The following is a 13,309-nucleotide window of genomic DNA, read 5'->3' on the forward strand; positions in this document are numbered from 1 at the left end:
ACAACAGGATCCTTTCTTTGCTTCCCACTGCTAAGGATTACTCTGGCACCAGCAGCACCTTCATTCCAGGGGCAGGTGAAACGATTCTGACACAAGATTTGCATGTCAGGGATTCCAAACAGCCTGGAGACACCCAGGTGTGAGAGAAACATCAGTGATGCAGCACTGACAGAGGGGCAGTTTGATATTCCTATAGTGACACAGGGACAGTTTGATATCCCTGCAGTGACACAGGGGCAGTTTGATATCCCTGCACTGAGAGAGGGGCAGTTTGATATCCCTGCACTGACCAGGGACAGTTTGATATCCCTGCACTGACACAGGGACAGTTTGATATCCCTATAGTGACACAGGGACAGTTTGATATCCCTGCAGTGACACAGGGACAGTTTGATATCCCCATACTGACACAGGAACAGTTTGATATCCCTGTACTGACACAGGGACAGTTTGATATCCCTGCACTGACCAGGGACAGTTTGATACCCCTATAGTGATAAGGGACAGTTTGATATCCCTGCAGTGACACAGGGACAGTTTGATATCCCTGCAGTGACACAGGGACAGTTTGATATCCCTGCAGTGACACAGGGACAGTTTGATATCCCTGCAGTGACACAGGGACAGTTTGATATCCCTGCACTGACACAGGGACAGTTTGATATCCCTATAGTGATAAGGGACAGTTTGATATCCCTGCACTGACACAGGGACAGTTTGATATCCCTGCACTGACACAGGGACAGTTTGATATCCCCATACTGACACAGGAACAGTTTGATATCCCCATACTGACACAGGAACAGTTTGATATCCCTGCACTGACACAGGGACAGTTTGATATCCCTGCACTGACACAGGGACAGTTTGATATCCCTATAGTGATAAGGGACAGTTTGATATCCCTGCACTGACCAGGGACAGTTTGATATCCCTATAGTGACACAGGGACAGTTTGATATCCCTATAGTGATAAGGGACAGTTTGATATCCCTATAGTGACACAGGGACAGTTTGATATCCCTATAGTGACACAGGGACAGTTTGATATCCCTGCAGTGACACAGGGACAGTTTGATATCCCTATAGTGATAAGGGACAGTTTGATATCCCTGCAGTGACACAGGGACAGTTTGATATCCCTATAGTGATAAGGGACAGTTTGATATCCCTGCACTGACCAGGGACAGTTTGATATCCCTATAGTGACACAGGGACAGTTTGATATCCCTATAGTGATAAGGGACAGTTTGATATCCCTATAGTGACACAGGGACAGTTTGATATCCCTGCACTGACACAGGGACAGTTTGATATCCCTATAGTGATAAGGGACAGTTTGATATCCCTATAGTGACACAGGGACAGTTTGATATCCCTGCACTGACACAGGGACAGTTTGATATCCCTATAGTGACACAGGGACAGTTTGATATCCCTGCACTGACACAGGGACAGTTTGATATCCCTGCACTGACCAGGGACAGTTTGATATCCCTGCACTGACCAGGGACAGTTTGATATCCCTGCACTGACCAGGGACAGTTTGATATCCCTATAGTGACACAGGGACAGTTTGATATCCCTGCACTGACCAGGGACAGTTTGATATCCCTATAGTGACACAGGGACAGTTTGATATCCCTGCACTGACCAGGGACAGTTTGAGATCCCTATAGTGACACAGGGACAGTTTGATATCCCTGCACTGACCAGGGACAGTTTGATATCCCTGCACTGACACAGGGACAGTTTGATATCCCTATAGTGATAAGGGACAGTTTGATATCCCTGCACTGACCAGGGACAGTTTGATATCCCTATAGTGACACAGGGACAGTTTGATATCCCTGCACTGACACAGGGACAGTTTGATATCCCTATAGTGATAAGGGACAGTTTGATATCCCTGCACTGACCAGGGACAGTTTGATATCCCTATAGTGACACAGGGACAGTTTGATATCCCTGCACTGACACAGGGACAGTTTGATATCCCTATAGTGATAAGGGACAGTTTGATATCCCTACAATAAAATCACTCCATGGAATTGAGACAAAGGGCTGGGTTTAAATCCAGGCTTTTAAAAAAGTCACTGATGGCTTGAAAAATCAGATTCTGCTGAGCTGAGGCTTAGAAGGAGACACTGGAGACCTCTGAAAATTGTGATTTCCCCCCACACTTCTTTTTCAGCCCAAATCATTGCAGTATTTTGGGCTGATCATGTTTTTGAAATTTTGCTGCTGGTGTGTTTTCCATGTCTCTGCCCACCCCCACACACTTTTTTCCTGACCAAGGATAACACAACTCCCACTTGGAAAAAAAAAATAATAAAGGCACTGCCCTCCACTGCCTTCTCCTGAAGGAAAAAACCCTTTTTTCCTTCTTCTGTGGTTTCAGGGAGTGAAGCAGTGAAATGATGAGACAGGTTTCAAGCAGCACCACCCTAAGGCAGCTTGGAACATTCCACTGGTGCCTCCTGCTCCCAAGCTGCTCTCCAGAAGCTGTCAGCCCCCATTTCCTCACCTCCACAGAGTTCCTGGGGGTGCTGCTCTCGTAGGGTTTGCTTTTGGGGGGAGGGGGGGGTGGTGTGGCCAATCCATCAGCCTGCAAGGAGGGGGAGCCTGGGAACAACAAGAGAAGAAATAACAAAAAATAAGGAAAAATTAAGAACAAATAAGAAAAAATTAAAAAAAAGACAAATAAGAAAGGAGAGAAGGGAAAGGGAAATGGGGTTGCACACAGACTTTAAGGGAGATTCATTCAGTGCCCTCTGGTTTCCCTCTGTGAGCAGCTCCTGCTCCAGCACTGAGCCTGCCTGGACGTGCTGGGTCCAGCTGGGTCCCCCTCCAGCTCCCAATGCCCTGAGGAGCTTCCCCTTCCCCAGAAGGCTCTGAGCTGCCCCAGGGAGCAGCAAACTGCTTCCATCAGCACATCTGGGCAGCAAACTGCTTCCATCAGCACATCTGGGCAGCTCCTGGGGCTGCCCCTCAGAACTCACTTTGATTTTAGCTCCTGCTGATGGAGGAGATAAAACCCAACCTTCAGAAGGATTGCAGCAATTAAAGCCTTGCTAAGGAGAAGAGAGAGGCTTTACATTCCTTTCATGGATCTTTCTTCATAGAGTTCCTGAATTTGTTTCTGGTTGTCTCCCCAACTCACCCCCTGCCCTGGTAAGGATTTTTTTGTTTTCATCCCCTCATGACAATTTTATGCTGGTTTGGATCATTATCTGCACTGGATTCTGACTGGATACCCACACAGAGACAGTCAGGTCCTGCCCAGGAACTTCTGCTCCTCTCAAAAAAGAGCAGCAGACAGAAATGCAGCAGCCAGGGACTTCTGGGGGTGGAACTGCCCAAGGATTTTTATTTTTACCTTAAGCCACATTTAAAGGTGCTTCAGAATTAACTACAGAATTTCCTGAATATACAAGAAAGGGCTTTTTTCCCCCTCTTCTTTTCCAGGATCAGATTATTGTACTGTTTCACATTCAGCATGTTTTTGAAACCTTTGAAATGATTCCTTTTGTTAATTCTTGAAGATAAATTCCACCTCCTTCAGGTGGAACATTTCCAGCTGAATGTCCAAGCTGCACAGCAAGCTCTCCTAGAACTCTGCCATGTGAGGGGAGTTACTGTTCATTAATGAACAGAACCCTCAGGGCTTGCATTGATAATTTAGGCACAGATCACAAACACCCTGGGATCCCTGCAGGGCCCTCCTGGCATCCACTGGAGATGCTCCTGCAGACCTGACTGGGGATTTACAGCCACCTGCACTGACTGCACTGCTGTTTACTTCAGGGTTTAAAAACCTGCCCAAAATTCAGAGTCATGGGACAGGTGGGGTTGAAAGGACCTTAAATCCCACCCAGTGCCACCCCTGCCATGGCAGGGACACCTCCCCCTGTCCCAGGGGCTCCAGCCTGGCCTTGGGCACTGCCAGGGATCCAGGGGCAGCCACAGCTCCCTGGGAATCCCATCCCAGCCCCTCACAACCCTCACAGGGAGGAATTTCCCCCAAAATCCCATCTAACCCTGCCCTCTGGCAGTTTAAAACTGTTCCCCTGTCCCATCACTCCACAGCCCTGTGAAAAGTCCCTCCCCATCCTTCTTGTCCAGGTCAATACAGGAAAAAACAAGAAAGGAACTGAGAAACTCAGAAACTGTTCCCTGGAATTCCTGTTTTGCACTGCTTCAGCAAGTGATGTGCAAGCCACAGATCTGCTCTTTGATAGCACAGCCAAATTCTGTTCTCTGACAAGAATGATAACCCCTGTCCTCCTGGGAAACTGAGGCAGGGGGCACCTGGCATGCACTGGTGATAATAACTGCACTCCAGAGGCAGCAGCTGGGGTTCAGTTCTCACTCTTTGTGCTCCAAAGCCCTGTCTGTAAAATGGAACAACACCACTGACCTCCAGCACCATTTTTCATGTACTTCATGGAGTAAATCTTCACTTTTGAGATTTCCAAGAGCCCTGAGCTGTAACTCAGAGCAGCTCCTCCCTCCCTCCCTCCCCCAGCACCCACAGAGCCATTCCCACCCCACCCCAGGACTTACTCTGGGTCCGGGGGGTTTTGGGGGTGATGGGGGGAGGGCTGCAGGCGGGCGGCTGCAGCGAGGGGCCCTGCAGCAGGGTCAGCCTGGAGTCCCCCAGCTGCAGACTCTTGGGCCTCTGGGCCCTCCCTGCTGGGCCCTGCTGGGAACAGAGAACAGAGAGGTGAGAACAGCCAGGGAACAGGCAGGGAACTGTCACAAACACCTGGAACAGGGAGGTGGGCACAGCCAGGGAACCCAGAACTGTCACAAACACCTGGAACAGAGAGGTGAGCAGAGCCAGGGAACAGCCAGGGAACTGTCACAAACACCTGGAACACAGAGGTGAGCAGAGCCAGGGAACAGCCAGGGAACTGTCACAAACACCTGGAACACAGAGGTGAGCACAGCCAGGGAACAGGCAGGGAACTGTCACAAACAGCTGGAACAGAGAGCTGAGCACAGCCAGGGAACAGCCAGGGAACTGTCACAAACACCTGGAACAGGGAGGTGGGCACAGCCAGGGAACAGCCAAGGAACTGTCACAAACACCTGGAACAGAGAGCTGAGCACAGCCAGGGAACCCAGAACTGTCACAAACACCTGGAACAGGGAGCTGAGCACAGCCAGGGACCCAGAACTGTCACAAACACCTGGAACAGGGAGCTGAGCACAGCCAGGGAACAGGCAGGGAACTGTCACAAACACCTGGAACACAGAGGTGAGAACAGCCAGGGAACAGCCAGGGAACTGTCACAAACACCTGGAACACAGAGGTGAGCACAGCCAGGGAACCCAGAGCTGTGACAGTGACACAAGCACAGAGGTGAGCACAGCCAGGTGACCCAGAGCTGTGACAGTGACACAAACACAGAGGTGAGCACAGCCAGGTGACCCAGAGCTGTCACAGTGTCACAAACACAGAGGTGAGCACAGCCAGGGAACCCAGAGCTGTCACAAGCACAGAGGTGAGCACAGCCAGGTGACCCAGAGCTGTGACAGTGACACAAACACAGAGGTGAGCACAGCCAGGTGACCCAGAGCTGTCACAAACACAGAGGTGAGCACAGCCAGGTGACCCAGAGCTGTGACAGTGTCACAAACACAGAGGTGAGCACAGCCAGGTGACCCAGAGCTGTGACAGTGTCACAAACACAGAGGTGAGCACAGCCAGGTGACCCAGAGCTGTGACAGTGACACAAACACAGAGGTGAGCACAGCCAGGTGACCCAGAGCTGTCACAAGCACAGAGGTGAGCACAGCCAGGTGACCCAGAGCTGTGACAGTGACACAAACACAGAGGTGAGCACAGCCAGGTGACCCAGAGCTGTGACAGTGACACAAACACAGAGGTGAGCACAGCCAGGGAATCCAGAGCTGTCACAAGCACAGAGGTGAGCACAGCCAGGGAACCCAGAGCTGTGACAGTGTCACAAGCACAGAGGTGAGCACAGCCAGGGAACCCAGAGCTGTGACAGTGACACAAACACAGACACACAGAGGTGAGCACAGCCAGGTGACCCAGAGCTGTGACAGTGTCACAAACACAGAGGTGAGCACAGCCAGGTGACCCAGAGCTGTCACAAGCACAGAGGTGAGCACAGCCAGGTGACCCAGAGCTGTGACAGTGACAGCACACTGGCACAAAGAGGTGAACAGGAGTAAAGCCCTGCCCTGGCCTGGCTGTGTCACAGGCACCCTCTGTGCTCCCAGGACACAGCCCAGCCTCCCCTGGGCTTCCTGAGCAGCACTAAACTGCTTTTAATGGTATTATTAATGTATTAATTAAGATATATTAATTAAGGAGGGAAGGTGTTACACTGAAAAATTGCTGCAGTTCTGTGAATAAACTTTGGAGGGGAGTGAGGGTGAAGTCTTTCCAAGAAATAAAGAAAAATAAAATTCTGGGTTCAGGTCAGGGCTGCTGGTGTCCTCCAGCTCCTGAGGGCTGTTAAATGAGTGTATTTTAGGCTTTACAGAGCAAATCCTTTGCATTTGGGAATTTACATCCAGCTCCTTCTAATGTCACAGCCTTTGTGCTCTTCACTCAAAAGAGGCCAGCTCAGTGTGGCCTCAAAAGTGCAGTGCATAGTACTGGGCTCCTTTTCAGGATTAGTTCATTGCTTCCCAGAGCAGGCTGTCACCCAAACCCATCATTCAACTCTTTTTCAGAGGTCAGTTCACCATCCCTGAGCAGTTCAGGGTTCCTCTCTGCACAGAAGGGACCACACACACAAGGCCCAGGCAGTCTTTGCCTCCCTCTGCCTTTCCAGCTCCCAGACAGCTCAGTCCAGAGCTCCAGAAAATCCCTCTGTGCAACTCCTGTGCTCACTGTGGAGCCATGGAGCAGAGCTGCCATAAAAGCAGCTTCTCCTGGGCTTTGCAGCATCCTGAGGCAGGACTGGAACTCTGGATGGCTCCTTCCCTTCAGAGATATTGGGGATTTCATCCAACAGCAACTCCAGAGGCAGAGGGCCAGGCCTCCTGCAGCTCCAACATCCACAACCCCAATTTTCCTGGGCTGGAAATGCTGTCAGTACCAGTGACAGCCCCCTGGCACCACAGATCCCCTTCTTAGAAACACTCTGCAGCCTCCCAGTGCTGGCAGCATCCCCCAGAGCTGATGGGAATTCCTGAGGATGGATCAGCATCACCTGTCCCTGCCAGATTCAGCTGGGACTTGGGAGAGGAAAGGGAAACAGGAATTTCTGTTTTCTTGTTACTGTGAAAAATGAGCCTGTGTTAAATCCCATTAGCAACCAACTTCAGTGAGATGAGGAGCACTGAAATACCCAGGTGCCTAATTCTCTCAGCTTCAGAGTGTAGCACAGTTTTTACATACACCAGGACAACATCCCAGGGTGTAGCACAGTTTTTACATCTATCAGGACAATATCCCAGGGTGTAGCACAGTTTTTATGTCCTTCAGGACAATATCCCAAGCTGTAACACAGTTTTTATGTCCTTCAGGACAATATCCCAGGGTGTAGCACAGTTTTTATATCTATCAGGACAATATCCCAAGCTGTAACACAGTTTTTATGTCCTTCAGGACAATATCCCAAGGTTGTACAGCTCTGCTTGTGGGCTGAAACTCCTCCCTGTGCTCTGGGTGAGCACTCTGACCCCACTGTGAGCCTTACAGCCCAGCAGCCTCTGGTCTGCTCCTCATCCCAGCCCCCTCTGGGGCTGCCCATTCTGGTTTATTCCTCATCAATGACCACCCTGCCCTCAGAGGGGCTGCAGCAGAGCCCAGCCTGGCAGATCCAGCCTTCCAGAGGTGCTGACTGAACCACCAGAGCATCTTCTCCCATCTGCCTGATCCATCCCAGGGCTCTGCACCCCACAGGACACTGGATTTGTGCAGTGCTGCTGCCTGAGAGCAGCTCCAACCCAAACAAGGCTTTGCCATGGTGCTGAGAGCACCCAGGGCTCAGCTCTGCTCAGCACCTCCTGCTCCCAGGCTGCACCTCCATCCAAGCTGCACTTGGGCCTGTGACAGGAATTTTCCAAATTATGGAAGAGAATTACTCAGATGACTGAGCCTTGCTGGTATTTGAGCCCCTCCCAGTGTTTGATGAGCTCCCCCTGAGCAGCATGGCTGAGAGCAATGGAAACACTCAGCTCCTGCTGTGGCTTTATTACTGCTGTCATTACTGGGATGGGGTTTTTACCATTTTGGAAGTCAGTTCTGTTTCTGGCTCCTTCTCCACAATAACCTGAGACTTGCTAATGCTCCACTCCTTCCTCTTGAGTTTGCTAATCCTGTTGTCACCATCTTCTTTCACAGGCAGCTCCTCAGCCCTGGAAGATGTGGATATTCTCCTCTCCAGGAGAGGCTCCAGGGTAGATCTGTGGCCCAAAAGAGTGAGAAAAACATGAGCCACGAGTCCATCAGACATGGCAAGGCTGTCTGTTAAAAAGCTGTCATCTCTCAGTTCGTGTAGGGGATTACTGTGAAAAGTGAGGCAGGACCATGGATTTTTCAGTGGGATTTGGGCTGTTACCCCTGGAATTCTGAGTGTGATGTGGTTTTTGTCCAAGGTAAAGTGTGATCTGCTTGCAGAGGGAGCCAGAGCTGCAGTTCCTGCTCAGCCATGTTTGTCACTGCTCTGCACCAAATCACCTGAACTCTGCTTATCCCAGTGTAAAGCCAATGTACAGACAAGTGACATCAGGGGATGTCCCCAGGTGTGGCAGCTCCTTTCCACACCATGGATGCAGCTGCAAACAGGGTGAAACAAGTGCTGTGTGCCTGATTCCCCTCTTGGCTGACCAAAACAAACCCCTTGGTGGTGCCTCACAGCCCTGTTTTCCTGGGAAACAGAAGCAGTGGGCACCTGGAATGCACTGGGGATAACTGGGGCTCCAGAGGCAGCAGCTGGGGTCAGTTCCCACTGTTTGTGCTCCAAAGCCCTGTCTGTAAAATGGAACAACAACTCTGACCTCCAGGAACAATTTTAATGTATTTCCATGGAGTAAATCTTGATTTTCAGAGCACCTGATTGTGGATGTGACAGTTTAGTCAGAGAGAGAGAGAAGCCAGATAATCTTTCCCAGGAGTTGTTCTGGGGAGTTTTGAGAAGGCTGAGAGACAGAATTGAAACCATCTTGCAGCTGGTGTTGTGAACAGTTGTTTTCTCATAAGATGTTTACCAAAGGGTGTTTTCTTCATTAGCCAGTGGTGTTGGGGTGTTGATTAAATGACCAATCAGGTGCACCTGGATCAGAAGGGTGGATAAAGGAATGGGTTTCTGATAAACTCAGGTTAACCTGCTGGAGACAGCCAGAGTCTGTGTGTGCCTCACTGCTGTTCCTGACTCAGGTGACACCTGATCCTGTGTAAGGCACCTCCCCCTGCTGCCAGTCACTGTCAGGTGTAGCCACATTTCTCCTCACAGAGAAAAGCAAGGCACAATTCTTCCCAAGAATATTTCTGGGTTTCACAACCTCAGAACCTCAGAGAAAGTAAAAACAATTTTTATAATTTACTGTGCCTGTGTTTGTCCCAAAGTAGAATGCAATATGGAGATTGTTTACCCAGAGTGATGGTGTTTTGTTTCCTTGGCCTGTCAGGGCCAGGTGTGTGTGTTGGGACTGTTGGCTGAGATTCTGTGCAGTGTGTGCAGAGTTGAGTGCTTGGCAGATTCAGTTTAGATGTAATGTAATATAATATAGTGTAATATAGTATAGAATAATAGAGTATAATAAAGTAATTAATTGGCCTTCTGATAAGATGGAGTCCTCATCATTCCTCCCTGCCATGGGGATCCCTGCAAGTACTATAGTCAGGCACTGCCAGTCACTGCCATCACTGCCAATCACTGTCAATCACTGTGAATCACTGCCAGTCACTGCCATCACTGCCAATCACTGCCATCACTGCCAATCACTGTCATCACTGCCAGTCACTGCCATCACTGCCAATCACTGTCATCACTGCAATCACTGTCATCACTGCCAGTCACTGCCATCACTGCAATCACTGTCATCACTGCCAGTCACTGCCATCACTGCAATCACTGCCAGTCACTCCCAGTCACTGCCATCACTGTCAATCACTGCCATCACTGCCATCACTGCAATCACTGCCAGTCACTCCCAGTCACTGCCATCACTGTCAATCACTGCCATCACTGCCATCACTGTCAATCACTGCCAGTCACTCCCAGTCACTGCCATCACTGTCAATCACTGCCATCACTGCCATCACTGTCAATCACTGCCAGTCACTCCCAGTCACTGCCATCACTGTCAATCACTGCCATCACTGCCATCACTGTCAATCACTGCCAGTCACTCCCAGTCACTGCCATCACTGTCAATCACTGCCATCACTGCCATCACTGTCAATCACTGCCAGTCACTCCCAGTCACTGCCATCACTGCAATCACTGCCGGTCACTGCCAATCACTGCCAGTCACTGCAATCACTGCCAATCACTGTCAGTCTCTGCCATCACTGCCAATCACTGTCAGTCTCTGCCATCACTGCCAATCACTACCAATCACTGTCAATCACTTCCAGTCACTGCCATCACTGTCAATCACTGCCAGTCACTGCCATCACTGTCAATCACTGTCATCACTGCAATCACTGCCAGTCACTGTCAATCACTGTCAATCACTGCCAGTCACTGCAATCACTGTCATCACTGCAATCACTGTCAGTCTCTGCCATCACTGCCAATTGCTGCCAGTCACTGCCAATCCATTCCAGGCACTGCAATCACTGCCAGGCACTGCCAATCCTTTCCAGTCACTGTCAATCCTTTCCAGGCACTGCCATCACTGCCAATCCTTTCCAGGCACTGCAATCACTGCCAAGTCACTGCCACTCCTTTCCAGTCACTGCCAGTCCCTCTCAATATCTGCCATCCCCGCCATCACTGACCCGTCGGAGCCCGGCCTGGAGGAAGCGCTGTCGGAGGAGGTGGATGAGGTGGAGGCCACGGAGGAGGCCACGGAGGTGACCGAGAGCCTCCTGAGGGTGGAGGACATGATGTAGGGCAGCACCACGGAGCCCGAGCGGCTCGGCTTCCTGTCCACCAGCACCGGGGGCTGCAGGGACCAGAGGGGACACCGTGAGCAAACAGGAGATCTGCACAAGGCTGGCTCTGCACTGGGGGCTGGGCCCAGCAGCAAGGCTGGCTCTGCACTGGGGCCTGGGCTCAGCAGCAGGGCTGGCTCTGCACTGGGGCCTGGGCAGGCTGGGCCCAGCAGCTAGGCTGGCTCTGCACTGGGGCCTGGGCAGGCTGGGCCCAGCAGCAGGGCTGGCTCTGCACTGGGGCCTGGGCCCAGCAGCAGGGCAGGCTCTGCACTGGGGCCTGGGCAAGCTGGGCTCAGCAGCAGGGCTGGCTCTGCACTGGGGCCTGGGCTCAGCAGCAGGGCTGGCTCTGCACTGGGGCCTGGGCCCAGCAGCAGGGCTGGCTCTGCACTGGGGCCTGGGCAGGCTGGGCTCAGCAGCAGGGCTGGCTCTGCACTGGGGCCTGGGCAGGCTGGGCTCAGCAGCAGGGCTGGCTCTGCACTGGGGCCTGGTCTCAGCAGCAGGGCTGGCTCTGCACTGGGGCCTGGGCAGGCTGGGCTCAGCAGCAGGGCTGGCTCTGCACTGGGGCCTGGGCAGGCTGGGCCCAGGGCCTGAACCCAGGGACACAAGGGTAAACAACACCAAGGGTCCTGCACTTGGGCCACAACCCCCGGCTTGGGGACAGAGCTGCTGGACACAAAAGGACCTGGGGGCACTGATGGGCACAGCTGGACATGAGCCCAGGTGTGCCCACGTGGCCAAAAAAGCCAAAGGCACCAGGGTGGGATCAGACTGGCCAGCAGGACCAGGGCAGGGACTGTCCCCTGGGCAGGGACTGTCCCCTGGGCAATGGGGGAGGCCACACCTCGAGGGCTGTGTCCAGTTCTGGGCCTCCCAATTCAAGAAGGACATGGAGGGGCTGGAGAGAATCCAGGGAAAGGAACAGAGCTGGAGAAGGGTCTGGAGCCCCAGGAGAGGCTGAGGGAGCTGGGCAGGGGCTCAGCCTGGAGCAAAGGAGGCTCAGGGGGCCCTTGTGGCTCTGCACAGCTCCTGCCAGGAGGGCACAGCCGGGGGGGCCGGGCTGTGCTCCAGGGAACAGGGACAGGAGCAGAGGGAACGGCCTCAGGCTGGGCCAGGGCAGGCTCAGGGTGGGCACAGCAGGAATTTCCCCATGGAAAGGGGGCTCAGGGCTTGGCACTGCCCAGGGAGGGTTGGAGTGCCCATCCCTGGAGGGGTCACCTGGATTGGCACTCAGAGCTCTGGGCTGGGGACAGGGTGGGCACTGGGCACAGCTGGGACTCCCTGGTCTCAAAGCTCTTTCCCAACCCTGATGATTGTGGGATTCTGTGACACCACCTCACACCCACCCACGGGTGAAAAAGGGGGAGTTGGGTTCCTCTGGGGCAAAACATGGAAGAACCAGGTTCCCTCACCAGAGTTATGACCCCGTACTGCTTCTCCACCCTCCTCCTGAGCTCCCTGAAGCAGGCTGTGAGCCTCTCGTGCAGCGGCTTCAGCTGCTCCGTCAGCTTCTCGCCGTGGATCCGGATCCCCTCTGCCAGGAGAGGCATCTGAGGCAGGGAGGGAGGAAGGAGCAGAATGAGCTGCAGGAGCACAAACCAGCCCTCCTGCTCCCCAGAGGGTGAGTTCAGCAGCTCAGATAAAATTAAAGGATTGAAATCAATGTGTTTTGTGTTTGCAGAGGGGAAGATAAACAGGGACACAGCAAGGGAGCTGAGCTGCTGCCTCAGAGCTGCTGCCAGTGAGGGAACGTCAGTGCTGCGGCTCCAGGTGTTGAACAAACCCCAACATTTTCCCCAGGCCAGGCTGGATGGGATTTGGAGCAGCCTGGGATGGTGGAAGGTGTCCCTGCCCATGGCAGGATGGGCTTTAAGGTCCCTGCCCACCCAAACCATTCCAGGATTCTCTTCCCCACTCCACCAGTGCCTCCAGCTCTCCCAATTCCATACCTGTATAGCAATTTGTTGCTTGAGCAGCTCAATTTTGTCTTGATCCTCAGGATGTTCTTGGAGATATTTCTCTGTGAAGAAGGCCTGGAAGCACAGAGAGAAGGTGACACAGGTGACACACACACTTCCTCCTCAGGCAGCTCTGAGGGGAAGATCCTTTAAGAGCAATTCACTGCCATTATTCCGCATATTAAACCCAAATTGTGCTGGCACCAAGCTGAGGGACAAAGAACCAGGGTTATTTGTTGGGAAGAGAGAATAAAGCCCACTT

The 13,309-nt window shown here is 52.4% G+C and overlaps 1 protein-coding gene across 1 annotated transcript in view; it reads right to left on the reverse strand.

Annotated features, from left to right (window-relative positions):
* Window positions 1-13,309, reverse strand: part of DOCK5 (dedicator of cytokinesis 5) — an 89,293-nt gene that overhangs the window by 5,278 nt on the left and 70,706 nt on the right. Inside the window, exons 46-51 of the mRNA XM_077191721.1 lie at window positions 13,039-13,122; window positions 12,502-12,639; window positions 10,937-11,103; window positions 8,217-8,394; window positions 4,567-4,702; window positions 2,528-2,625 (exon numbers count right to left, since the gene is read on the reverse strand). Of these exons, the coding sequence (XP_077047836.1) occupies window positions 2,528-2,625; window positions 4,567-4,702; window positions 8,217-8,394; window positions 10,937-11,103; window positions 12,502-12,639; window positions 13,039-13,122 (801 nt within the window). The remainder of the gene's footprint in view (window positions 1-2,527; window positions 2,626-4,566; window positions 4,703-8,216; window positions 8,395-10,936; window positions 11,104-12,501; window positions 12,640-13,038; window positions 13,123-13,309) is intronic.

Source organism: Agelaius phoeniceus, chromosome 30 (genome assembly GCF_051311805.1).
Source record: "Agelaius phoeniceus isolate bAgePho1 chromosome 30, bAgePho1.hap1, whole genome shotgun sequence".
NCBI lineage: Eukaryota > Metazoa > Chordata > Aves > Passeriformes > Icteridae > Agelaius > Agelaius phoeniceus.